This window comes from Erithacus rubecula (assembly GCF_903797595.1).
Source record: "Erithacus rubecula genome assembly, chromosome: 26".
NCBI classification, from domain to species: domain Eukaryota; kingdom Metazoa; phylum Chordata; class Aves; order Passeriformes; family Muscicapidae; genus Erithacus; species Erithacus rubecula.
Genome location: NC_136678.1, coordinates 2,501,722 through 2,527,337, shown reverse-complemented (window position 1 = coordinate 2,527,337; position 25,616 = coordinate 2,501,722). Strand labels below are relative to the sequence as shown.

Sequence of the window (25,616 nt, the reverse complement as noted above, 5' to 3'; positions counted from 1 at the left end):
TGTTTTATCCATTGTAAAGCTTTCAGTTTTACTATTGAAGTTCTTTTGACAACTTGGAGTTTCTGTATGAGGCTGCTTTTACCAGAAAGACAAGTGCTGATCATAATTAAGCTTAGAACATCATTATCTTAATCTTTGCTGCATAATCACTGCATTCCAGTCCCCCATCACCACATGTGATCAATGCAGGACATTGGAAAACTTAGAAAACCCCATAATATGCTCAAATAACATTTATCAGTCAATGCTGCTTGTTCTTGAAAAACTCAATCATTCCACTCCACAGACAGATTTCTAAATGGCACATGCTCTTCTCTGGAGCCCATGGAATATAAATGTGTCCCTCCTTTGAAGGGTGATGGCAGTTTATCCATGAAAACCTGTTGTCCCAAAGGAGTATTTTAAATGACTTTGCTGTAAGTTACCCAACAGGAAATTATATTTACTTTTTCCCATCTAATTCCAACAGAAGCACTTTTTCCTGAGGTGAATGGAGAACTGATCTTGCACAGAAGGTGAACTTGTCCTGCAGTGAGGGGATTTGGGAGCACTGGAATAGCAAGGAAATTCCCTATCCAAAGGGTCACATCTACCTAGGAAACAATAAAAGCATCAAATTGCAATGAATTTATTAGAAGTTACTTGGGGTTTTAAGAATGAAATTTTGCTGAGTTAATGGCAACATGAATTCAGGTTCAGTGAGGTTGCCAATGAAGTGAGTGCTGCATCACCACAGAGGTGTTTGGACCAGAACACAGAGAACAAGGTGAGTGTTTGGTGTTTGAGGACAACGTGAGTGTCTGGTGTTTGGAGGACAAGGTGAGTGTTTGGTGTTTGAGGACAAGGTGAGTGTTTGGAGGACAAGGTGGGTGTTTGGAGGACAAGGTGAGTGTCTGGTGTTTGGAGGACAAGGTGAGTGTTTGGTGTTTGGAGGACAAGGTGTTTGGTATTTGGAGGAAAAGGTGAGCGTTTGGTGTTTGGAGGACAAGGTGACTGTTTGGAGGACAAGGTGAGTGTTTGGAGGTCCTGGCCTGATCCAGCCTTTCCAAATTAAATCATCACATCATGTAAAAACCTCCAGATAACACCACTGCAATCATTCCCCCTCTTGGGAACCGAACATTTTCCATCACCACCGCGACACATCAAGGCGAAGCAATCAAAATGGGCGAATTTTGAATTTTAGCAGGAAAGCAGAATCTTTGTGCAGGGCAGGGAGGACTCTGGGAATCAGTGACGTGGGGGTGCCGTGGCCTCTGTCCCTGATGACCCAGTTTGCAGTGATTTATGTGGGCTCGCAGCTGCCCTTGCTCCGACCCCAGAGGAGCCGTGTGGGAAGTTGGTGTCTCGGAGGCGCAGCGGCTCTGCCGAGCGTCCGGAGCCCGGGCTACGCACCCGAGCGGATAAACGGGGAACGGGCTACGGGGCTGCGCACATGAACCGATAAACGGGGAACGGGCTGCGGGGCTGCGCACCCGAGCGGATAAACGGGGAACGGGCTGCGGGGCTGCGCACACGAGCGGATAAACGGGGAACGGGCTGCGGGGCTGCGCACCCGAGCGGATAAACGGGGAACGGGCTGCGGGGCTGCGCACCCGAGCGGATAAACGGGGAACGGGCTGCGGGGCTGCGCACCCGAGCGGATAAACGGGGAACGGGCTGCGGGGCTGCGCACCCGAGCGGATAAACGGGGAACGGGCTGCGGGGCTGCGCTGGAGCGGAGCTGGGAGCGGAGCTGGGAGCGGGCTGCAGCCCCGCGGAGCCGGGCCAGCAGCTCCGTGCGAGCGCCGTGAGTATTCCATCCCCTCCCTGCATCTCTGCGCTCTAACTGCTGCTCGGGACACACCTCAATTACCATGGCTAAATATTCCAGCTGCTGGGCTTTTCTTTACCTCCTTTTTTCATTCTTCACGTCCCTTTTCTTTCTTTACCTCCCTTTTTCTTCTTCAACTCCTTCTTTCTTTTTACCTCCCTTTTTCTTCTTCACCTCCTTTTTTCTTCACCTCCTTTTTCTTCTTCACCTCCGTCTTTCTTTTTACCTCCCTTTTCCTTCTTCACATCCTTCTTTCTTTTTACCTCCCTTTTTCTTCTTCACCTCCTTTTTTCTTCTCACCTCCTTTTTTCTTCTTACCTCCCTTTCTCTTCTTCACCTCTTTCTTTCTTTTTAAATCTGGTGTTCTGCTGCTAAGGGTTTGTTCCGACAGTACTTTATTTGATACACAGAGTGAAGAAAAGCAGGTTTTCAATTCGATTATTTGTTTCCCTTCCCAAAAGTAGCCGGAAAATTGTGAGTTTCAAACAACCTCTAATCTCTTATTTTAGAATTTATAAAAATTATGACTTTGAAATAATTGTTCATGGAATAACAATTCCAAAGGAAAATGTCAAGATAATTGCAATGCACTCTATTGGTGAAATAAGCCAGTTCCTATTATGGCTATTATATGACCAGGAAGGAACACATTTAATAAGAAGAAAAATGGAATTTCTTCAAAGAGAAGTTTTGGGGAAGCCTCTTGGCACATTAAAATCAGGAGGAACAGAAAAATCTTTAATAGAGCATGTAAGCTGCAATCAAGTGATCCTACAACTTCCCCTGCAACATCATTTTTAATTAAGCAGTGATTACTGAATTGCTTGAGTGAAATTGAATAGATCAGCTGGCATCACACCTACTTGGCACTGATTATGCAGTTACTTTTTTTCCCTAGTTTTTGGTTTAAATTTTCACAAATTAAAAAAAAAAAATCGGCTTTGCCTTGCAGCTGCAAGGAAAGTACAATGATTAAACCTGAGCCTGAAAAGTGCTCTGAGTTTCACTACGTGACCAGTAGCGTGCCCCAAGGTGTGCTAAATAGATGGTGAAGACCTTCAGCTCCAGTTCCTAAAATTCCCTGTAAACAAGAAATTTCCTCATGACTCAACTGTCAAAATATTTATGACAGCAGCTAAAGCACTGACAGTACAGACCTCAGGGCTCCCTGTGGCCCTGCTCCGTGAAGGATTCTTTGTATCCCAATAAATTTGATAAGTTGATGATATGTTGCTTTATGATATGGGGTTTTATAGCAATAAAAATGATAAACCCCGCATCTTTCACCATAAATAGAAATAAATAGATGTACAATTCAGATTCCAGTCTGAACGTGTACATTCTATTTATGGTTCTACTTTACTTTTATCAATCAATGGCTTTTTTTTTTTTTTCTTTAGTGGATTTCATTTTTGATAAATTATCAAGTCTTTCAGTTAGGACTATGAACTAAATTTCTGCATGAGATGGATAACCAAGCCTTGAATCAACACGTTCTGGCTTATACTGTGTGTTTGTAATTCAGAAGATGAGCAGTGGCAAAACTAAGCCTCAAAAAACACAACAATTTCAAATGTGCTCAAGCCACCTTGAGTGTAGGTCACTTCTTCCAAAAAACACCATTCCCCTCACCTGGTCAGGACTTCACATGTGAAAATGCTCAGTAGAAGGAGGAAAAGCAAGAACAGCATGTGCTTTATGAGGTGACATTTTCTGTCAGCTCAGTCTGAGTGACTGAAGGCTCCCACCTATTTGTGTTACTGCTTGGGATGCTACAAAGTAAGTCATTAAAAAATTCATCTTTTCTTCTCGTAGGCTAAAGACCTTTATGCATCATTTCTGGGCATGTATTTAGATTTTTGCTTCCTTTTAAAGCACTCATGCACAAATGTGGTTATACTGGGAATACAAGGAAAAAAAGAAAAAGGAGCACAAACCATTTTTTTGGGGAATGGCACGGCTGCAACTGCCCCAAACATCCAAACCCATTGCTCCATTTTTATTTTGACTTTGTTCCAGTTTTGGACATTACACCTGGGCATGTTTGGTACCTTCTGTCAGGAGCTTCACTGTGCTGGGCACGTGCAGAATTCCCTGGCAAAGGGCTGAAGAGTTTCTGGGGAGTGTCCTGCAGGTGAGGGCTCAGTCTATGAGGTGTGAGGGGTTTGGGGTGGCCACAGAGCCTTGGGGAGAGCAGCACAGGGACCACACAGAATCCCAGGGATCACAGAATCCCAGGGACCACTGCAGTTTGGAGGAGACCCCCCTGCTGCTGCCTCACTCACCAGGGGGGAGGCAAAGGCTGGAAACCACAACTCTCACAGTCAATTCATAAAAATCAAAACTTGCCTGGCTTAGGAAATGAAGTCCCTTCCTTACATATCTTATTCTTTTTTTTTTTTTTTTTTTTTTTTTTTTTAAAGCTTTGTTTGATCAAGAGAACAAGCTTGTCAACACTAAATTCTCAAATGTCAGAAAATGAAACTCTAAATGTTTACACATAAGTCTCATCCTAAGACAGTAGAGCATTCCTCAGATAACCATTGGATTTACTATCCCTGCTGTGCTAACATCCTCTTAATTTATGATTTCAGTTTACAAAGTCTCAGTCTCAGCTGGAAATTTTGTAGGTGCAACTGGTCACTGTTATAGCCAGAAAAATCAGTAAGAAGGGCTGAATCCTTTCTCATACCTAAGCTGAGGAAAGTTTGCCTAAGGAAAAGCTTCTTCCAAGATTTGGAACATTTAAGCAATTGACCACCTTATATTTGCTATTTCATACTCCCCATATACTATTTCTGTTAGACTGGATCAGTGTAACTTTTTTGAATCTACTATTCAATTATGACTTTTATTTAAAGAAACCACCGGAATTCAGAAACACATTTCTTCAGCAAACACACATTTTTGGGAAAAAATGTAGACTTTGCCCAGGCCAAATTGATCTAACTGATAAGACCTCATGTTTCAGTGACTTATTTTGCTCTCAAACAAATATTTACTAGCAGAGATAACAAACCCCCAGCATTCCAGCCTCACTGCATCCTTTCACCTTCTGCTGACAGCATGAAGAGAAAGTGGCCAGCCCCAAAGCTCTGCTGAGTTTGGGGAAGGGATTTGTGTTTTCCCAGTCAGGACTTCAGATTCCCAGGGGTGATCCATTCATTGTCTCAGCTGCAGCAAGGAGCAGGTATAGCACAAACCTTTCCTTCAGGGAAGGTCTTCAAACCCAACTTGCTGTAAATTCTGTAGAGAATCCTGTTGCAGGAGTTGGATTTGCTGTATTTTCCAAATCCTTCCATGCCTTTTTTTTTATATTTTCTATCTTTCCTGCCAGCTCAGGGGAAGCCTGTGGGTGTTCACAGGGAATTGTCTCTTGCTCAGTGGGCACCAGGCTCAGCAAAGGTTTAACCTGTGGCCACATCCCACCCAGGCAGAGGGACAATGGGACAAGGAATATATTCCTACTTACTCCTCTAATGAATGCTCTGCTGGCTCTCAATTCTAAGCAATACCAGAGGTTTGCTGTAGGTATGTAAACTCAAACCCAGCTTCTGCCACTGTTCATACAGACTTCTTTTTTTTTCCCCTAAAACTCTTTTTAGAGTACAGTTTCCCAGAACCTCTCTCTAAATTTGATTTTGTAAGCCAAATTACTGAAAAATGAGGTAAATTTTCAACTCCAAGCACAGCAGTTCTTCTCACCATGTCACAGTGAGCTGCCAGTGCACTTTGTTATTGGGATGTCAGTGAATCCAGGCAGGAGCCCAGACTCCTTCAATGACCAAGGGGCAGTGGAAAGCTCTTTAGAGACAGCACATCCTATAGGAAATCAATATTTTGGTCTTCACTGAAAACTTTACAACATTGAAGGAGCACAAGAAGTCTAATTCAGGCAGTGCTTAAGCAAGGCAAAGTTGAATTTTACAGCATAAGTGAGTACTTACATGACAAAGAACAGATATTCCATGCTGGCCTTTGCATGCTATTTTCCTTGCTTCAACTCTGCATAAAAATGAATGAAATAAACTCATTAAAAGCCCATCTTTGTGCCCAAACAGGACAGCCCCACATCTACACTAGAGCAAATGCTCCAATTCATTCCAAAGCAAGTTTATTCTATCCAGTGAAGCTCCTGTTAACCATCTCTGAAGTAGAGAATTTACCAGTGATTAGTCCAATTCCCCCACATGCTCTTGTGAAAAACTCAGAGCAAAACATTTCTAACTATAACTTGGAAATTTAGGAAAGAGTTTTACCCTGAATCTGTAATATCAGGACGCTCATTTTGTAGCTTCATTGAGGGTGTTATGTGACTTCACACAGACATTTGACTTTTTTATGATCTGAAAATCCTGGAGTTTTCTGGCTCCGTGTCTAACCCTACCCAGCAATTGTTTCCCATGGGATGTTTCTGTTCCTCTCCCCTTTCCCCTTTGCCCAGGTTGCTGTTTCAAGGCTGCTCTCCCAGCAGAGTGGATGAAGCAGTGCAGCTGGGAGCAGAGCATGGCCAACACGTTTGTCACTGTCCCTGATGGCTACGGCCTCCCCGAGCCCCTCCAGTACTATGGTGAGTAAAGCAAGTTTGCACTCTGGAAATAAGGCAAAATTAACTCCTCTGGGAATTTATTTATTTTTTTTACTTCATTTAAATTTATCTTTAAAGCACTTGAAAGCTCTTACCAAGCTGATACTGAAAGTGTATTGAAATCTATGACTGTGTGCTCATACAGACTTTGGAGCACAATGTGATTATTCTGACTTTTATTCCATATAAACATCCCCAGTTCTGTCTCCTTTTGGCCTGCATGGAGAAGACATAGGTTTTATTACAGTATTCCAGATACATTATAAATAGATAATGCCTGTTTTATATCTTATGTAGCTATAATTGCAATAACTAATTTGATTCTGGAAGACTAAAGGCAGGACCCAAAGCTCACTAAAAGGGAAAAAAACCTCCAAACTGTTTTAAAAAATCTTTCCAATTTGTTTTTATAGAGATTTTAATAATCCCAAAGGAAGAATGAAACATGATGCATGTTGCACAGGCTTTCTTTGGTATAGCTGTGTGTATTTAAGGGAAGCTAGATAAAATTAAAACTTAACAGACAGAAAAGCAGGAAGAAACTCTCTTTGCAATTCTGTACCTACATTTTACTGAACTAAAATCTCATAACTGTAAAGACACATGTGGGAAAATACTAAATAAAACAAGTCTCTGCTTTTTACTCCCCTGAAGTTCAACTTCAAAACTCCTGTCACAGTAATTTTTAGTACTCTCTGATTTCTACACAATTTTTCTCAGACCCCTGTGCAACAATTTCAAAATAATGCCTGAGACATGCACCAGTAAAAACCACTTCCATCATTAAAAAATTCACTTATGGGAGACAATTGACTGTAGTATGGACAACTAATAAAAACAACCTTTAAGTGTAAGATCTGAAGGCAGCTGTGCCATCAGTTGACAAGTGATATTCTGTTATCTACCAACACTAATCCACATGATATTGCCAAACTGTTACTGAGCCATTTTTGCTAAATTTAAGATTTCACTGAAGAATATTACAGGTTTAAATTTAAATAGAATGGTTCAGAAAATGTGTTCCTCTAATATTTATGCTACGAAATCCATAAAGCAATTTCAAACTTTGGAGCAGCTGATGTCGAGATATTCTCCAGGCTCTTACCCCGCTCTCGGTTTCCCCCGGCACAGATGTTTTACCAGAGCACATCAACTACCAGCTGCAGGAGCCGGATTTCCAGGCTGCCCAGTACTGCCAGTACTCAGCAGTGCCAGTGCCAGTGGCAGTGCCATCCCTGCAGCCCCAGGCTGCCCCGTGTCCGTCCCCGTTCGGCTCCTACAGCCTGGACCCCCCGTACGGCGACGGGCCCTGCGTCGGCAGCAGCTGCCAGCTCAGCAAGGGCCCCTTCCTGGCTCCCCAGGGAGAGGAGGGCGCCTTCCAGGGGCTCAAGAGGCCCAGGCTGAGCCACTCGGTGAGGCTGAAGGGGCAGGAGGAGCTGTGTGTGGTGTGTGGGGACAAGGCCTCCGGGTACCACTACAACGCCCTGACCTGCGAGGGCTGCAAAGGTGAGCGGGGCCGCGGGGCAGCCTGCCTCATGTTTGAGCTGCTCTTACTACAGGGCCTTTACATTTATCCAATGAGCACACTGGCTAACATGCTTACTCCAAAACCACATTTTTATAACATTCTTTGAAGAAATATTACTGCAGTCTGTATTATATGAGCATTTAAGCATCTCATTTTTGCACTGATGACTCGCTAGAATAATGTCAGTGTAAGCAGGTGCTGGTTGTCTCATGATCATTTTAGATATTTACTTCAATGTTATTCATTTCACTTACTATTAAAATTGAACAAAAGCAAGTAGTAATTACTTGATGATCACATTTTAACTTGTTGGTATGGGAGCTGTCTGATGAGGGGCAGCTCTGATCTCTGCTCCCTGTGCCCAGGCACAGGACCCAAGGGAGCAGATGGAGCTGGGCCAGGGGAGTTTAGGTTGGATTTTGGGAAAGGTTCTTCCCCAGAGGGTGCTGGGCACTGCCCAGGCAATGGGCACAGCCCCGAGGCTGCCAGAGCTCCAGGAGAGTTTGGACAGTGCTCAGGGATGCACAGGGTGGGATTTGGGGGTGTCTGTGCAGGGCTAAGGAATGGACTTGGTGATCTTTGTGGGTCCCTTCCAAATCAGCACATTCTACAATTCTATATATGAAAAATGTCAATTAATATCAATCAGAAAGAACCAAGCATAACTATGTCTTTTAAAAGCAGATTTAAAATCAAGGTAATATTTCCATTTAAAAATCCCAACCATTCAAACCCTGAGGACACTTTTAAACCCTTGTGAGACAAAGCTGCAACTTTAGATTTCTCCAGTGAAACCCTTGTGAGACGAAGCTGCAGCTTTAGATTTCTCCAGTGAAACCCTTATGAGATGAAGCTGCAGCTTTAGATTTCTCCAGTGAAACCCTTATGAGATAAAGCTGCAGCTTTAGATTTCTCCAGTGAAACCCTTGTAAGACAAGCTTTAGATTTCTCCAGTGAAACCCTTGTGAGATAAAGCTGCAGCTTTAGATTTCTCCAGTGAAACCCTTGTGAGACGACGCTGCAGCTTTAGATTTCTCCAGTGAAACCCTTATGAGATAAAGCTGCAGCTTTAGATTTCTCCAGTGAAACCCTTGTAAGACAAGCTTTAGATTTCTCCAGTGAAACCCTTGTGAGATAAAGCTGCAGCTTTAGATTTCTCCAGTGAAACCCTTGTGAGACGAAGCTGCAGCTTTAGATTTCTCCAGTGAAACCCTTGTGAGACGAAGCTGCAGCTTTAGATTTCTCCAGTGAAACCCTTGTGAGATGAAGCTGCAGCTTTAGATTTCTCCAATTAAACCCTTGTGAGATGAAGCTGCAGCTTTAGATTTCTCCAGTGAAACCCTTGTGAGATAAAGCTGCAAATTTAGATTTCTCCAATTAAACCCTTGTGAGACGAAGCTGCAGCTTTAGGTTGCTCCAGTGAAACCCTTGTGAGATGAAGCTGCAGCTTTAGATTTCTCCAGTGAAACCCTAGTGAGATAAAGCTGCAAATTTAGATTTCTCCAGTGAAACCCTTATGAGATAAAGCTGCAGCTTTAGATTTCTCCAATTAAACCCTTGTGAGATGAAGCTGCAACTTTAGATTTCTCCAGTGAAACCCTTGTAAGACAAGCTTTAGGTTGCTCCAGTGAAACCTTTATGAGATAAAGCTGCAGCTTTAGATTTCTCCAATTAAACCCTTGTGAGACGAAGCTGCAGCTTTAGATTTCTCCAGTGAAACCCTTGTGAGATAAAGCTGCAGCTTTAGATTTCTCCAATTAAACCCTTGTGAGATGAAGCTGCAGCTTTAGGTTGCTCCAGGCACGAGCTGTCCTGTTGCAGGTTTCTTCAGGCGCAGCATCACCAAGAAGGCCGTGTACCGCTGCAAGAGCGGGGGGCACTGCGAGATGGACATGTACATGAGGAGGAAGTGCCAGGAGTGCCGCCTCAAGAAGTGCAGAGCTGTGGGAATGCTGGCAGAATGTGAGTGCTCCCTCATGCTGGGTTCTTTCCTGATCACAGTGGATTAATCCTCCTCTAAAGTCAATCCCTGTGGAGGTTCCATGCTCCAACCTTCCCAGAGAGAGGGTCCCACAATGGACTGCATCCTCAGGGGGCTCTGGCAGGTCTCCTGGCTGCTGGATGAACCTCAGCAAGTGATGGCCTGTGCTCACAGGTGATCAGCTCTCAGTGGGATCAGCTCAGTGATTTCAGCTCTGCTTGCCAGGCTGTCCCACGCAATATGGCAATTCCATAGAAATTCCTTTATTATCCAGCAGTTCTGTGAAGGGGGCCAGGGATGACAACCCCCCTGGGGATGACAATTCCCTGAGAACTGGGGGGAAACTGGGAGTTTTATGGGGGAAAGCAAGGGCAGTGCCAAGGGGGAAAGACCAGTGAGTTACAAAGGATTACCACAGGTATTAAGGCATGGTGGGATCACTGAATCCTTTGGGGATAGCTCACTGTGACAAGGGAAGATGTGCCAACCTAAGGGGCATCTCTGCAGGACAGTTGTGATGAGTTAATCACAGCCCATTCAAAGGACATCCCACTCAAGGGACATCCCTCCAGGGCAGAGCAGTAGGCAGAGCTGTAGGAAAATTAACTCATTTGGCTGTAGGAAAATTAACTTTGGGGATGGTGGCACCTGTAGCATCTTGGTGTGGAGGAGCCAGCAATGCTTGGGAAGTATCCCTTCATTTTAAGAGAATTGTTCAAAGACAGTACAAGGAAGTACTAACAAGAGAAGCTAAATATCCCGAGCCTTGTCAGGACAGCAGTGAGCAGATTAGGTGAGCTTTAGGGTTTGAGGGAAAAAAATTAAATAAAAATGGCATGATGGGCTTTGATGAAAAATTCTTATTCCTGTGTGTCACAGAGGCACAAGGACAAAGATGACTGCAGACCCTCAGGCCCCTGGTGGCTACTGAACACCAGCTCACCTGGCCACATTCTCCAGGAAACATATTTCATTATAGCTGACAGCTTCTGTGATGCAAGGCTGGAGTTATCTCTAATAAATGTTGACTCCAGACTGTAATTAATCGAACATACAAGCACTGATGGCCACTTCACACCTCACAGGTTTGCTGACTGAAGTCCAGTGCAAGTCAAAGCGACTCAGGAAGAATTTCAAGCAGAAGAGCAGTTTCCTTTGCAACATAAAGCTGGAAGATGAGGGACTGAATAGTAAGCAAGTATCATCTACAACAAGATCTGGAAAAGTGGGATATTTTTCTATTTAAAATACCTCTTTTAATCACTTATTGTTACTCCAAGTCGTTGTGACTTGACTGGTTTATTTTTTTAGCAGATCCCAGAGAAGATGGAACTTACTCCAGGAGAACATCAACTTCTTGACCACATTGTAGCAGCACACCAAAAATACACAATTCCCCTTGAGGAAGCCAAGAAGTTTGTAGGTATCCAGCACACCCAGCCTGCACTGCTAAGTCATTGTTGATATGTTTATTTGCCATATCCAGTGTCCAAACACTCTTTTGTGTAGCTGCAGGAAACTGCAAGTCCTGAGGAAAGTTTTCTCCGCCTGTCTGAGACAGCTGTTGTTCATGTCCAGGTGTTGGTGGATTTCACAAAAAGGCTCCCAGGTGAGTTTCTTCCTTTGGGGAACATTAGAGGAACCAAATCAAACTGATGGTATGAACCAGATAAAAATACAGGCTTTAAGAAAAGGCTTTAAATGGGTTATTTGTACTTCTTACGTGTCATGAGGATGACCTAGAAGATTTCAGTTCAAAACTTTGCTTTTATTAGATTTCTTCTTCATTTCTGACATGGAGTAGAGACATTTTCTTGAAGCACTTGAACCTCAAAATACCACCTTGAGGGAATTACTATCTCACCACATTCCCTGAAATCCAGTTGAGTCTGTAATTTCATTATCACCAAAGGAAAAAACAGATGTTCCTTCAAATAAAAAGGCAGCACAGAAGGGACTATACAGGTGTCCTTATCAATATTTTCCTTTCATAAAGAACAAGGGAACATGCAATTAAATTCACTGCATTTCAGTGTAAAGTTGACAAAGTAATATTAGACAGGGAGTGTGATAACTTTTCTTTGTAAAACTCACTGACAAAGGTCAATCACCATATCTAAAGCAGGTATTTGATGGAATTTAGCATCTCTGTGGGGCAGAGCTGAAGGAAGGGGTGAACTGTCGGTTTTCTTGTGTTACATATCCTGCTTTGATCAGGTTTAAGAAAAAAAATCACTAAAGTTCCTTGGCTCTTGAATTACAAGTGCAATGAATTTGTCAAAAGATGAACATGATTTCTAAAAATAAATAATATAACAATGAATCCACAGTCACTAAACAATGTAGGAAATTTATCAGGTGTTAGGCCATGTGATATTTATCAGATATTGGGAAGAATGTTTTGATAACATCTTGCTTACTGCCAAAATTTTTGCTTGTATCTTCCTGTGAATCTTTTAACACTGAAAACTGAAGATCCCAAGTATTTGGTACAAGAATCATTTAACTATGGCTCCTCCTTTCCAGTAATGGCATTTATTTAAAAATTAAAAAAAAAAAAGTTTTTCCCCCATCATGTTGGGAGCTTAAAGGCAGCCCCAGCCTTCCCTGATTCTGAACATGAACTTTTCTTTGCAGGGTTTGAGAGTTTAGCCAGTGAGGACCAGATTGCTCTGCTGAAAGGGTCCACAGTGGAGGCGATGTTCTTGAGATCAGCACAAATTTACAACCAAAAAATGAGCGAGTGCCAGCCTTCAACCAGTGAAAGTAGGTCTGAAATACTTGACTTGTATCTTTGTGGGGTGGGTGGATAATATCAGCTTTATTAATTGCATATTGTGCTAAATAAAATACAAGAGACCTTGACCAATAAAAATGCAACTGAAGAACTTGAAAGCAGATGCCAAAAAGGATTTTATACCTTCATGGGTCTGGGAAAAATTCACACATTTTCAGCAATGATAGAGACAAATATTTAAGATCACTTTGAGCTTGACTGGGAACTGTTATCTGCCTTGTTCCAGGTCATGTAAGACTTTCTGATCACGGGACATGTTGTCACATTCAAAACATTGATAAAAACAATATTTATTCCATGGAAATGTGTCATAATAAAGAGAGGCCAACTTCTACTACTACTACAGGTAATGGAGGTCTCAGCATCTAAATACTGTGAATATTTTGCTTTACTGGCCCTATTTTAATTACACCTATTTTTATTACATTTTTATAGTCACTATGGCCACTGCTCCAGCTCCTTTCCTCTCTTCTGCTTCTACTCTTCCTTTCCTTCTCCTCTCCCTTGAGCAGCTCTGGCATTACCTCCTCAGCTATTACTGGCATTACATCCTCATGGCAGGAAGAGGTGTGTTCATGCTTACTTATATCCTTTGAGTTATATATCCATTCAAAGCTCCACAGTACATCTGCCATACAACTTCTGCTATAATTTTAGAAATTAACATTGTTTTCATGAATGGAACAGCCCTGAGCTTTGAAAGATTCACTGAATCACAGAACCACAGAATGGGTGAGGTTGGAAGGGACCACAATGGTCACCTGGTGCCACCTCCCTGCTCCATCCCAGAGCACATGGCACTGGCTCATGTCCAGATGGTTCTGGAATATCTCCAGTGAGGGAGACTTTGCACTCTCTCTGGGCAATCTGTTCACTCACAGGAAAGAAGTTCTTCCTCACGTTCAGCTGGAACTTCTTGAGCATCAGTTCCTGCCCGTTCTTCTGGTGCCATGGTGGGTTCCTGCTCAGAGCCCTCCCTGCAGAAGGGACACTGGGGCTCCTCTCCAGGCTGAACAGCCCCAGCTCCCTCAGCCTTTCACAGAATCATGGAGTCACTTAGCTTGGAAAAGATCTCTAGGATCATAGAGTCCAACCATTCACCATTTCCTCGTAAGAGAGATGCCCCAGTCCCCTCACAGCCTAGGCCGGGCCTGCCCCCGCAGCTCCGTGTCCCTTGCCCTGGGGACCACTTCACACCCTGCAGGCAAAGATGATTTGCAACTGTTTCTGCACTGAAATAACACCCTCATTATTCTGCACGTTTGTTGTTTTCGTTTCTTTTTTTCACCAAAAAAATGTTGGGCTTTTTTTTCCATTTTTAAGGCATAACTGAGGAGTTCATCACCGCCCTGTTCTACTTCTACAGAACTATGGGGGAACTCAAGGTGACCGAGACCGAATACGCTCTGCTCGTAGCAACAACAGTGTTCTTTTCAGGTAAATCGGGAAGGTGACAACGAGCTGTCACTTGCCCCGGGGGAGCTCCCATTTGTCCCCTCAGGGGCGGCGGCGCCGACCGGACCCTTCAGGGCGGCGGCGCCCGGAGCATCCCGCTCACCGCCGCTCTCCCGCAGACCGCCCGCTGCTGAGGGACAAGCGCCATGTGGAGGAGCTGCAGGAGCCGCTGCTGGGGATCCTGTACAAGCACTCGAAGCTGCAGCACCCGCGGGACCCGCAGCGCTTCGCGCGGCTGCTGGGGCGCCTCACGGAGCTGCGCTCGCTGCGCCACGCCCACGCGGGGGCGCTGCGCGCGCGGGACCCGCGCCTGGCCGCGCCGCTGCGCGACCTCTGGGACCTCCACTAGGCGGCGCCAACGCCGCCGGCCCGCGCGCCCCTTCCCGCCTCGGGCGCGCGCCGTGGTTTCCCGCCCTTTTCGCCCTCCCTCAGCGGCCGTCCTGAGGCGGCGCTGCCGCCGTCGCTGCCGCCGTCGCTGCCGGTGTGGGTGGCGGCGGCGATGGCTCTGTCAGTGCAAGTGTTAGTGTCGGTACCAGCGTCGGTGCTGGTGCCGGTATCGGTTTGGGTGCCATGTTCAGTGCAGGTGGCCGTGCTGGTGCCGGTGCCGGTGCCGGTGCTGGTTGTCACCGCTTGTATCAGTGTCGGTGTCGGTACCAGTGTTAGTGTTGTTACCAGTGTCGGTTTCGGTGCTGGTATCGGTACCGGCGGCGATGTCGCTGTCGGTGTCACCGCTTTTATCCGGGCCCACCCGGAATGAGCCCGTTCAGCCGCTGAAGCCGGCGAGCGCTCGGGCTTGGGCCGTGCCGGGTCCCGGGCTGCGCTGGAACGGGCGGGGGGACACCGGGACACACCGGCAGAGACACCGTGACACACCGTGACACACCGGCAGGGACACCGGGACACACCGTGACACACCGGCAGGGACACCGGGACACACCGGCAGAGTCTGACCCCAGCACATCCCGCCCGATCCCGGGAAGTGTCCAAGGTTTAAGCGGCCTTGGAGCAGGCTGGGATAGTGGAACGTGTGGCACTGGATGAGCTTCAAGATCCAACCAAACCCATTCCACAGTTTTTTGTGTGTGTGTGAAATTTGCTGAACTCATTTCTCTGCAGACTGCCAAGATTGGTGCTGGAGGAACAATTTCGACTTTAATTTCAAAGACTTCTGCTATTGTCTATGAAGACTGAAGGAAGTATCTTCTCGATCATCTGGTTTGTGTTTATCTGCACATGACCCATGATAAACCCACGTTTGATGTGGGTGATCCAGCAGTGAGCAGTGCCCCACTTGGATGCTTGCACTGGCAAGTTCTGCTTGCACCAGACCAAATCTGCAGTGAAACGTTCTGTCACCACACTGAGTTATGTGAATTAAACAAATTATTGTTTCACGTTGAGGTTCCTAACAGAATATGTTTAGATTAAAATGCGATATTCTGACAGGAGATCAGTTACATTATTTATCCTATTTTTTGTTACTTGAAAACCCTTTTAAAATGGCATTTTCATACTAAAACATGGTCAGATGTGGGAGTAAAGAAAAAAATAAACATCAACTTCTGGACTTTAAAGATATAATTTTGTTTCCTGAGTCCTTTATCATGCACCTGTGCATAGACAGGCAGCAGCTGATGAGTTCTCCTCACCAAAACTTTCCACTCTGCCACAGCCTATAAAGCAAACTACACAACACCAGTGGTTTGAAAAGCCACTGGGAAGTGCAAAGCAAATGGGTTCCAGAGACATTAACAATTTTGGTAATTTTGAAAATTGCAGGCAGTTGATTTATTAATTAAAATACCTATTTTCACATTAGCTGTAACTTTTTTTTTTTCCTTCTGGATTTTATAACTTTATCCTTCTTCAGAAACTTACCCATAGGAAACTAACTCTTAAGTTTGTGCAGGGGTTTAACAAATGTCCAGGCGATGATTTTAATTTGCCATTCAGTCCCTGTACTGTGGCAAAATCACTGATTCACATAAAATTAAAATAAATTTTACCTTGCACATTCTCTAATATTTTTTTTTAATATGATCAAGTTTTAAGATTCATAAGTAGTCTAATGTAAATGTTAAATACAGGTTGACTGTGTTTTAAAAAATATGTTGATCAGAATCACTTCATAGTTATGATTTCATAGCAAGTAAACTTTGCTCTGAAGCAGATGAAGAAGTCAGCTACACATCAACTCTGCTTATCTAAATTCTTAGGGCCTCTTAAGTTGTTCCCAAACAGTTCCTAAAGCATTATTCAGTGGATATTTCAAGGCTAAATAAGAAGGCAAAGGGGAAAAATAATTCTCTATTTCCTGTTTACAAATGAATCACTTAGAGGAGATATTTGTGATTCAGGGAACGTGCTTAGAGACAAACCTTTAAAAATTACGTTGATTCCAAGTTAGTTGGGTTTTTTGGTTTTTTTTGGGGGGGGGTGGGTGAGGAGGGTTTTGTTTTTAGTTTTTGGGGTGTTTTTTTGGCGGGGGGGGGGGGGGGTTGTTTGTTTTTCTTTTAAAGTGCCTGGGAAGTCTCTAAGTTTTAATCAGCCCAAGCTCCTCTCTTTGCTCTGTTATCCTTGGTGTTAAATGCACAGCACCTTCTTGGGATCTGCTTTGTCCTGAATGCCATTCCAGAACAGTGACAAAACTTGATGCAATATTACAGGTTTTTACACCCTCAAGCTGATTTTGACAACTTGAGAGAACTCACGTATCTTAGTTGAAGGAGAATGGAACCATTGCCAGAATGTAAAACTCCTGTAGAGGGAACTCATGGACAGGCACTCCCAGGGACATGTAATTGCCTCCCCACATTACCAAAAGTCATTTCCCAGTGGTGTTTACAAATTTGTGTTGTATAAAGCTGCAAGAGCAGAGTGTGCAAAACAGTGTAGAAAATAAGAACAAATCTGCAGTAATCTCACTGCTAGGACTCACCCAGGAGTGAATGCAATGTGCCTTCCTTCCTTCCTTCCTTCCTTCTCCTTCACTTCCTTTTCCTTCCTTCCTTCCTTCCTTCCTTCCTTCCTTCCTTCCTTCCTTCCTTCCTTCCTTCCTTCCTTCCTTCCATTCCTTCCTTCCTTCCTTCCTTCCTTCCTTCCTTCCTTCCTTCCTTCCTTCCTTCCTTCCTTCCTTCCTTCCTTCCTTCCTTCCTTCCTTCCTTCCTTCCTTCCTTCCTCTTCCTTCCTTCCTTCCTTCCTTCCTTCCTTCCTTCCCTCCTCCCTTCCTTCCTTCCTTCCTTCCTCCCCGCCTTCCTTCCTTCCTTCCTTCCTTCCTTCCTTCCTTCCTTCCTTCCTTCCTTCCTTCCTTCCTTCCTTCCTTCCTTCCTTCCTTCCTTCCTTCCTTCCTTCCTTCCCTCCTTCCTTCCCTCCTTCCTTCCCTCCTTCCTTCCTTCCTCTCTTTAATGGTGGTTTGTTGCTTGTTTTTTTGTTTAGCTTTGCCCTCAGCACAGTGATTGTGTATCATCTCAGACTAACAGAAATATCTAGCACTTTCCAAAGAAATGAAACCAGATCCAAAGGGCTCTATCTTCTGAGCCAAACAGCACATAGGATTATAGAGAATTTTCAGACCATAAATGGAGATGGCTGGCATATGATATGCAACAAAGAGATTTGCTGTTTTAATCTGTGGTTGATAGGAAATGCTGCAGCTAATCCTAGGAAAGAAAGAGAAGAGCAGACTGTGAATCTATAAATTTCAGAGATGAGAGCTGTGTTTTGGGCTGTTACAGACACTGGAAATGGGTAGATTAGCTTTGAAAATTCAGCAGCCACAAGCTGTTTAAATGCAAAAACCTGGCAAAAACACTTGTTTCTATGGCAGCATATCAGGATCTTATTTCCTTTTATCAGTGGAGGGCTGCAACTGGATGGAGTTGGAAATAATTCCTCTACCAGCATACTCATCTTTCAGAATCTGGTTGGTTTTGTCTGTTTTTCATCAGCAGAGCTTCCAATTATTGGTTGTTTGCAAGTGTTAACATGTTTTTACTCTACTATCTACAGTTGCATATTTAGTGGAAATAAGAGTGGCCCTGCTCTGTAAGTAACCTGCTCATGAGATCACAAAGTTTTCTTTGTGTTGTACCACTACCAGTGGCAGAGTGACTAGGAATAATGTCTGATAACTTCTCATTGTTTCTCCTTTTATTTTAGGCATTGGTCAGTGACAGAGAATCCTATTAAATTACTGTTACATATGAGTTTCTGGTATGCACTGAATTTCTGTAGCCCATTGCAGAGACTCCTGGAGAATCAACCCAAGGTTTTTATAATTACTAAATTCTATTTATAGATATCACTTGAAGCACTTCCTGTAGAACATCAGCACACCATCATTCACTTAATGAAAGAGTAAAATCAGGGAATGGATTGGTTTGGTTAACAGAAAGGTTAAAGATAAATAATTAACAATGTAACTGGCTGTTCCAGAACGGGGTTGCAAAGCTGGGCTATAAAAGCACATTAAAAATTTCTATCACTGAGTCTCTGCAGGTCAGCAGGAGGGCAACCAAAGAAACAGATCCATAAGCATCAGACTGTGGATGGTGGATTTTAGGGAACTGTGGGGAAGAAGCCTCAGGCACTCACAGATTGTGACACTGGACACTGTTGTCCTGCCACAGTCTTGTCTTAGCTCATGAGATCTCACTCCCATCAGAGGTCAGCAGTGAATGAGCTCCATGGTCACAGCCATAAGGACAATCCAAGAGGATTTTTACCAGCTTGATAAATTCAGTAATTTGTAAATTACTGAAGATATGTGATTAGCACCCTTTTGATGGGCAGCACATCAGAGCCAGCAAGAGAAAGGCAGCAGCCAAGAGGTTCTGTGACCATATCAGCACAGGGCTGAGCTGATAAGCAGCAGTCACATTGCTCCTAAGCTCTACTTAGAGTAATTTATTGACCTTCCAGATAAATGAATTTTCATCCTTAATACCTGGTCAGGTATTTCTCCAGTGCACTGCAGTGTATTCAGAGGCTGGGTGGAAACAGTGCAGTGAATAAAGGCACCACTGAGGTTAAACTGGCTGCTCCAGAGGTGGATAATTGCCAGCATTCAGCATCCCCACACTGAGCTCTGTCTGACAGCTCCAAAGCTCCCTGACAGGGGGGCTCTGCCCACATGGAACCAGAGACATTGCATCTGTGCAATTGCCTTAACTACCAAATTTGTAATCACTGCAAACAATGAAACTGGGTTTGTGTGGCATGACCTCTTTTATGTAACATCAGTAATTTTGTTTTCATCCGTTAATTCTTTATTGCTCAAATCCCATATCAATTTTCTGTTATTTTACCTGACTGGTGGAGTTACCTGGGTCAACACTCTCTCCTTAAATATTGCCATAGTATTAGTACTTGTAATGTTTTGAAATTTTCTTAGTATTCCAGACTTGTTGAAATGAGCATTAGCTAGCTAATCATGTTGAGTTTAAAATCTTTATTCCTTATATGATTTATTTAATAATTTTTGTTGCAAATCTGTGTGTGTTCACTCACTATGTTTTCAAAATCACAAGTACTTGCTGAAGCCTTTGCACTTACTCTGCATCAACAGCTTGTCTTCATCTTGTAATGTTTCCTGACTTTATTATTGGCCTCTGGCCTGGCAAAAGTTTATTTCCTACTCTTCAGCTTCCTGTACAAGTTTTCTGCATTTTGTCACCTCTAACAGTTACTGTTGATTTCCCTCTATTTTTGTTGCTATAGTTTTTATTGTTGCACTCTTTTTCATCTTCATTATGACTGTCAAGCCTTGTTACAATTTGCTGCTGATGTTTGCAGACATTTCCCTAAATCTTGTTAAAGCAAATTCTAAAACCTTTTATTTTTTTACCCTAATCCCCACCTCCTTCCTCCCCTTATGCCCAGTTTTCTCAGCTCAGAGACATTAGCACTTTGAGGCAGCAAAGAGTGCATATCCTCATTCACACCTGTGTTCTTACAGGGGGTGTTGAGACACTTTAAACCTGTGGTGCTCTCCAGGGTGAACAAATCCAGCTCCAACTGCCTCTGTGGGTCTTTAGAGGAAAGAATCAGCTGTGCATGCAAGAGCCACATGTGATATTTTTTCTTTAAGAATACTGGTTTTTAATTCTTACTTTGAGCATCTTTTGTCCTCTCCAGGATTTAATTTTATGAATTGTGTTCTTTTCCTTTCAGGTTCTTTGTGTCCTTTGAAAAACTCTCTGTATTTCCCAAGAGCAAACATTCTTTTCTGTGGTTAAAGCTTCAAACAGCCAAGCCCATACACGTTTATGTAGTGTGTGTGTGTATGTACAGTGTATATATACACATTTACATTATCTATGTGTGAGTTGTGTAGTGTATAATGAGAGACCCTGGCTGTTTGTATTCCAAATATATGAGAAAATACAGAGCTGAATAACATATTGGAGCAGTAGCAAAGTGAGTGTTACACTGCTGTTGCTAAGTGAGATGGACAGATGTTACACAGAGTACAATTAATACTCTGCTCATGCCCCTAAGCCAGAAAGAGGTTTAAATATAATTAAATTATATTTAATTCCTGAAAAATTATATGGTAGAAATTAACTCAGAATGAAAGACTCTATGGAACCAGAAAGCATTTAGCTAGTCTTAATAGAACAAAACCTCTATTATATTATCCAAAAAAATACTTGAAAAATTAGCCCAGGACACAAACCTGTGTGCAGCAGGTTGGAACCACAGGAAAAGGTGACATTACTGTTCAGGAATTAGCTGAACACCAATTGGGACCAACTGGGTCACTCCTCCAACAGCTCACAGTGACCACAATTACCAGCTCAAACTCTCATTTTCCATGTTTCTCATGGCTGTGTCAATCAGGAATGTGGTTGACCTGCATAAGACATCCATCAGATCAGATTCCAAACGGGAGTTAGGTGATTGCCTGGAAGGGCACGTGTTCCCAGAGCTGCAGGCAGGGAGCTCAGGGAGGGGCTGGCACAGAACAGGGGCTTTATCAGCCTCTTCTCCCTCTTGCTCCCCCAAATGTGAGTGCTTTTCCCCATCTGGGGACATTATTTCATTGGTATCAATGCAATATTTTGTTTATTACTGTGCTGCAAGGAGTGCTTTTGAAAGTTTTTTCCTATCAATCAGTATTGAGTGAAATGCTTGTTGCTTCAATATTTGCTGAGTAGGTTCCAGGCCAGCCAAATTCTGAGTGTGTTTTGCCTGAGCAGATAAGGCAGGCTGTGCCTGAGCAGGCTGCAGAGCAGTGGCTTTCATTTCAGATTTGTTGCTTCATGGGCACTGCACAGACTTAAGAGAACCCCCAGAATGGTTTGGGTTGGAAGGAGCCTTAAAGCTCATCCCATCCCACCCCCTGTCATGGGCAGGGACACCTTCACTATCCCTGGAACAATTCCCAGGTCCCCTGGGCACCCTGTGCCTGGTAAGGAGCAAGCAGAGTGAACCAGACCTGCTCAAACCTTAACAAAACAGAGGTGGAAAACTCATCATCTGGGATTCTGGAGGGCTCCACAGCCATGCCAGCCTTCCTGCCATGGTCTTGCTGTCCCATGGAGCAACTAAATTCATCAATAATAACAACTTTTTAAAAGCACTGGCTAGTTTAAAAGACTGAGGGGAGAATGACTGTTAATATAATTAGATTTCCAGCTCCAGTTTCCAGGTTAGGATATTATGGACACGTTTGTTCCTGTCACATTTGCTTTGTGGTTCAGTATGAATTTTCAATAGATGAACTTTGTGATAAGAAAGCAGCAATTCAGATACAATTATATAAACAGTAAGATCAGCCTGGAATTAGCCTGGAGAATATAAAGCACACACAGAGCTTGTGCTGGGTCACTGCCTTTCCCAGCTCAAGGCAGAATCAGGTTCCTGTGATAGGGAAGAATTCTGCTGACAAGAGGTTGGTCTTTCCAGACTGGTGTTGTTGCAGCTACAGGGTAAACCAGCCTCTGTAATGGATGGCTTTGCTATGGGAAACTGGAAGCTGGGAGAGGCAAGAGGGTGACGTCCAGGTGTTGGTAGACACTGTCATTTAAAGTTTATCATTTAGAGGCTCTAGAGTAGTTCCTGGAATTGTCTTGGAGCTAATCAAGGCTTTGTTCTCAGGATCACTCTGCAGGTTTGAGAAATGAGGTCAGCACAACAGACAGATAAAGCAGGATTCATTGAGTTGAACTCTTTGCTGATGTTCTTTATTGTAATTTGCTTTAATCTATTATTTAATTCTTGGCTGTGTTCCCATCTCATCATGCCTCTAAGCCACTTGAAATTGAAAAATCCCATTTTATGCCTGATATGCACAGCCTTGTCCTTTTGTCTCTAACATTTTATAAGATGCTTTCTTTAGAAAACTGTTTCAAAGTAGTGGGATTGTTTTAATATCTCTGCTTAATTCTGGAGCTCATGCTCTCTTACTTGTGACACTTACAAATCTTGCAGCTTTATTTGTTCTTTGTGAGGATTTTATCACTAGGGAGAAGTTCCATGTACTATGCTTAAGTGGGGGGAAAGTAAATTGTTCTATTTTGTTAATGGCCTCTTTGCCCTTGTTCTCTATTTAATGGTCAGTGTTATTGAAATAAGGACTGAGATTGGAAAGAAATTGTCAGGCTGTAGCTAGAAATTAAGATTACTGCAGGTCTGTGACTGTCCTGGCTGTTCCTGTTGAATGCTGAGGACAGGGCTGTAAGGTACATCCCATTTTACCTGTGGTTTGCTGTTTCTTTGTTCTGCCCCATCCAGCATGAGTCCCTTCTTTGTGGTATCTCTCCTCCTTGGGCTGATTTTTGGACAAACAGCATCACTCTGTGCTCCTTCTGAGTACACAATCCATGTGGAGAAAAGGGAATGTGCCTATTGCCTGGCCATCAACACCACCATCTGTGCTGGATTCTGCATGACTCGGGTACGAGTTACAAATGTTTCTGTAACAGCCTCCGCTGCAAACCAAGGCTCTGCTCTCCCAGAAAATAGAATGCAAATGATTTAAATGTCATAGGGTTTATCACAGGCAGAAAAACTGCACTCTTACCAAGTTAGCTTTCTGCAAAGGTGTGGATGAAAAATGCCAAGCCTCTTGGAACCATGGAGTTGATAATACCAGTGGCACAACAGAGACCTGACTGCTGCTGCCACTGCAGAGCCTCTGTGGGTAGTTTGTGAGGGGCAGATTGTATTGAGTCACTCTTAATTAATGTCAATAACTTAGGTAACTTCTGCTCCCACTGCTCAATCTCAGCTGGCTGTGGGGACAGCTCTGCAGCAGCCACACCACTGCAAAAACTTCAGAGTTCAACGAAGCATTTGGAGTTCCAGCTTGGGCAGCAGGGAGCCAGGAGAGATCACAAAGCACAGGGAACACTTTGTGGATTAGTCAAACAACAAAAACAAGGGGAGTGTGTCTGTGTGGGGAGGGAGCCACAATTAGAGCTCTGAACGCAGTACACTCACAAAGCGTTTCTGTATTTCTGACACACGCGTGCTTCAGTAAAACAAGACATTTCTCCTCTCCTTGCAGGACAGCAATGGCAAGAAGCTGCTCCTCAAGAGCGCTCTGTCCCAGAACGTGTGCACGTACAAAGAGATGCAGTACAGGACAGCGCTGATCCCGGGCTGCCCCCAGCACACCCTCCCCTACTACTCCTACCCCGTGGCTGTGAGCTGCAAATGCGGCAAGTGCAACACTGACTACAGTGACTGTGTCCGGGAGAGGCTCAGGACAAACTACTGCACCAAGCCACAGAAACTCTGTAACCTCTAAAGCTTTCAGTGGGATGTGGGTGAAAGGTAGAGATCTGCTCACAGCTGAACTGAAATAAAACTGTGTTTCATATTCGGTTTGCAAACTGCTGTGCACAAAGATTTGTTCTGAAGATGTGTATTAGTTGGCTTGATTAATTGGGTGTTCTGAGACAGGCAGAAAAGAATCATCAAAGCTGCATGTTTGTATTGAGAAACCATATGAATTTACTTTGGGGAAGAGGGAGATGTGACTGTGTGGATGTATCAGCCTTTGCTTACAAATCCCAGATATTTCGTGAAGAGATGCTCAGAGATTCATTATATTGACATATGTCAGAATTTGATATTGATTTATTTCACTTGATGTATTTCAGAGTTTAAAAAGAGACAGACTTTTGGTATTGAACTTTTAAAATAGATTTTGACACACACTTACAGCCTTCAAATTAGCAGCAGTGTTTTTCCATCTCAGTGTCCTCCCTGCTGTTGCCCAGATCTGTATTTATTTGGAATGCTTCTCTACATTAAAGTCTCTACATGAATGGCATAACCCCCCCTTCCCTGCAGAAACAGAGTTGGAAGTACACCTGTCTCTGGAGGAATCACTGCAGCTTCAAATGTGGCTGTTCTCTCCACAAGGGGAGTGTGGTGCCATCAAACAGAAAGCAAAATTTAAAAATCCCATTTTTTTCCCCACAGGTCAACAATCCCTGCAGGAGTAGAAGGAGAGCTGAGCCCACCCTGTGTGCTGAACAGTGTAGAACCAGGAATAAAGAAAAGTAATGCATGTAATTAATGTAAACTAACAACTGTTTCCTTTCCAGTGAGATTGTAGCTCTCGAGAAATTACAGATACTCCATTCAGGCATTGCTTGAAATAGTAAATAAAGGAACCAGAATACACAAGGTACAAATATGAAATTTAAAATTCTTGGAAAAATCTTGCTTTCAGGATTGCAGTTTTCATGACTGTTCCTAAAATTTTATTCTTATTCCAAACACCTTCATTTTATTTCATCTGCAGCAGAACTTGTGAGAAAGCCCAAGGGAAACTGGTGACCCCCTGGAGCAGGGGTTTGGACCAGATGAGCCCCAGAGGTCCCTTCCAACCTCAACCAATCCATGATAATTTGAATAAATTTCACAGATTCTACACATGGTATGAACTGCAATTATCATGTGCATTAATTGTGATAAAGAAATACCTTCATAGGCAAGGTTTGAAAATTTAAATCCTCCAAAAACATCTTTGGAATTTACAGAAAATCCAGAGTATCTGCAGGAGCAGCCCTACTTCTGTAAAACTGATCCCTTACACCTACGGTTTAAACAACCCAGTTAAAGCTAACTTTGTACAAGACTATTTGTTAAACTCTTGTTTAACAAGCTCTCTAGTTGGTGAAGAGCACAGAAATGGTAGAAAAAATTTGGGAAATATGTATTTATTGAACAAAGCAGCCATTCTGCTATCTGGTAAATGCCAAAGGAACAAAGTGTTCAGCTTTAAGATCAGCCAGAGCTTTCTCAAGGTGTTTGGATTGTTAAAAATGTTATTTAGCACAGGAGAATAGAATTCTGTTTGCTGTTAAGCAACACTTGTACTTTGCAAAACAAAAAGAGGGTACTTGGCCCATTTACAGTATCAACAGCACTGCTAAGTAATTTTAATGTCCTTTATAGCCTGACAGATTTGTCTTCAGTACAAACAAAACCCAAGTT

At 43.4% G+C, this 25,616-nt stretch overlaps 2 protein-coding genes and 1 long non-coding RNA gene across 3 annotated transcripts; 2 read left to right on the top strand and 1 right to left on the bottom strand.

Annotated features, from left to right (window-relative positions):
- Nucleotides 1–1,732: 1,732 nt before the first annotated feature.
- On the top strand, nucleotides 1,733–14,765 carry LOC306812624 (bile acid receptor-like). The gene is made up of 11 exons (XM_079327377.1): nucleotides 1,733–1,789; nucleotides 6,258–6,383; nucleotides 7,533–7,907; nucleotides 9,751–9,891; nucleotides 10,996–11,135; nucleotides 11,225–11,329; nucleotides 11,420–11,519; nucleotides 12,548–12,676; nucleotides 12,934–13,053; nucleotides 14,031–14,144; nucleotides 14,282–14,765. The coding sequence occupies exons 2-11, from the start codon at nucleotides 6,293–6,295 to the stop codon at nucleotides 14,509–14,511; spliced, it is 1,545 nt and encodes a 514-aa protein (XP_079183503.1). The 5' UTR covers nucleotides 1,733–1,789; nucleotides 6,258–6,292; the 3' UTR covers nucleotides 14,512–14,765.
- On the bottom strand, nucleotides 5,484–7,628 carry LOC306812625. Its single transcript, XR_013776886.1, has 4 exons — nucleotides 7,507–7,628; nucleotides 6,497–6,617; nucleotides 5,761–5,818; nucleotides 5,484–5,635 (listed from the first exon to the last, which is right to left on the bottom strand). It is a non-coding gene; the product is annotated as an uncharacterized lncRNA (long non-coding RNA).
- An 8,134-nt stretch (nucleotides 14,766–22,899) lies between the features above and the next one.
- Nucleotides 22,900–23,916, top strand: TSHB (thyroid stimulating hormone subunit beta; the record flags this gene model as incomplete). The annotated part of the gene is made up of 2 exons (XM_079327401.1): nucleotides 22,900–23,061; nucleotides 23,674–23,916. 2 exons carry the CDS (start codon nucleotides 22,900–22,902, stop codon nucleotides 23,914–23,916), a joined length of 405 nt encoding a protein of 134 aa, XP_079183527.1.
- Between the last annotated feature and the right edge of the window lie 1,700 nt (nucleotides 23,917–25,616).

What these genes read in the sequence shown, in the direction of transcription:
- LOC306812624 (XM_079327377.1), top strand. Translation starts at nt 6,293, where the DNA reads ATGAAGCAGTGCAGCTGGGAGCAGAGCATGGCCAACACGTTTGTCACT. An exon ending in GACCTGCGAGGGCTGCAAAG is followed by an intron (nt 7,908 to 9,750) that starts GTGAGCGGGGCC and finishes GTCCTGTTGCAG; the next exon opens with GTTTCTTCAGGCGCAGCATC. An exon ending in AACTTCTACTACTACTACAG is followed by an intron (nt 13,054 to 14,030) that starts GTAATGGAGGTC and finishes TCCATTTTTAAG; the next exon opens with GCATAACTGAGGAGTTCATC.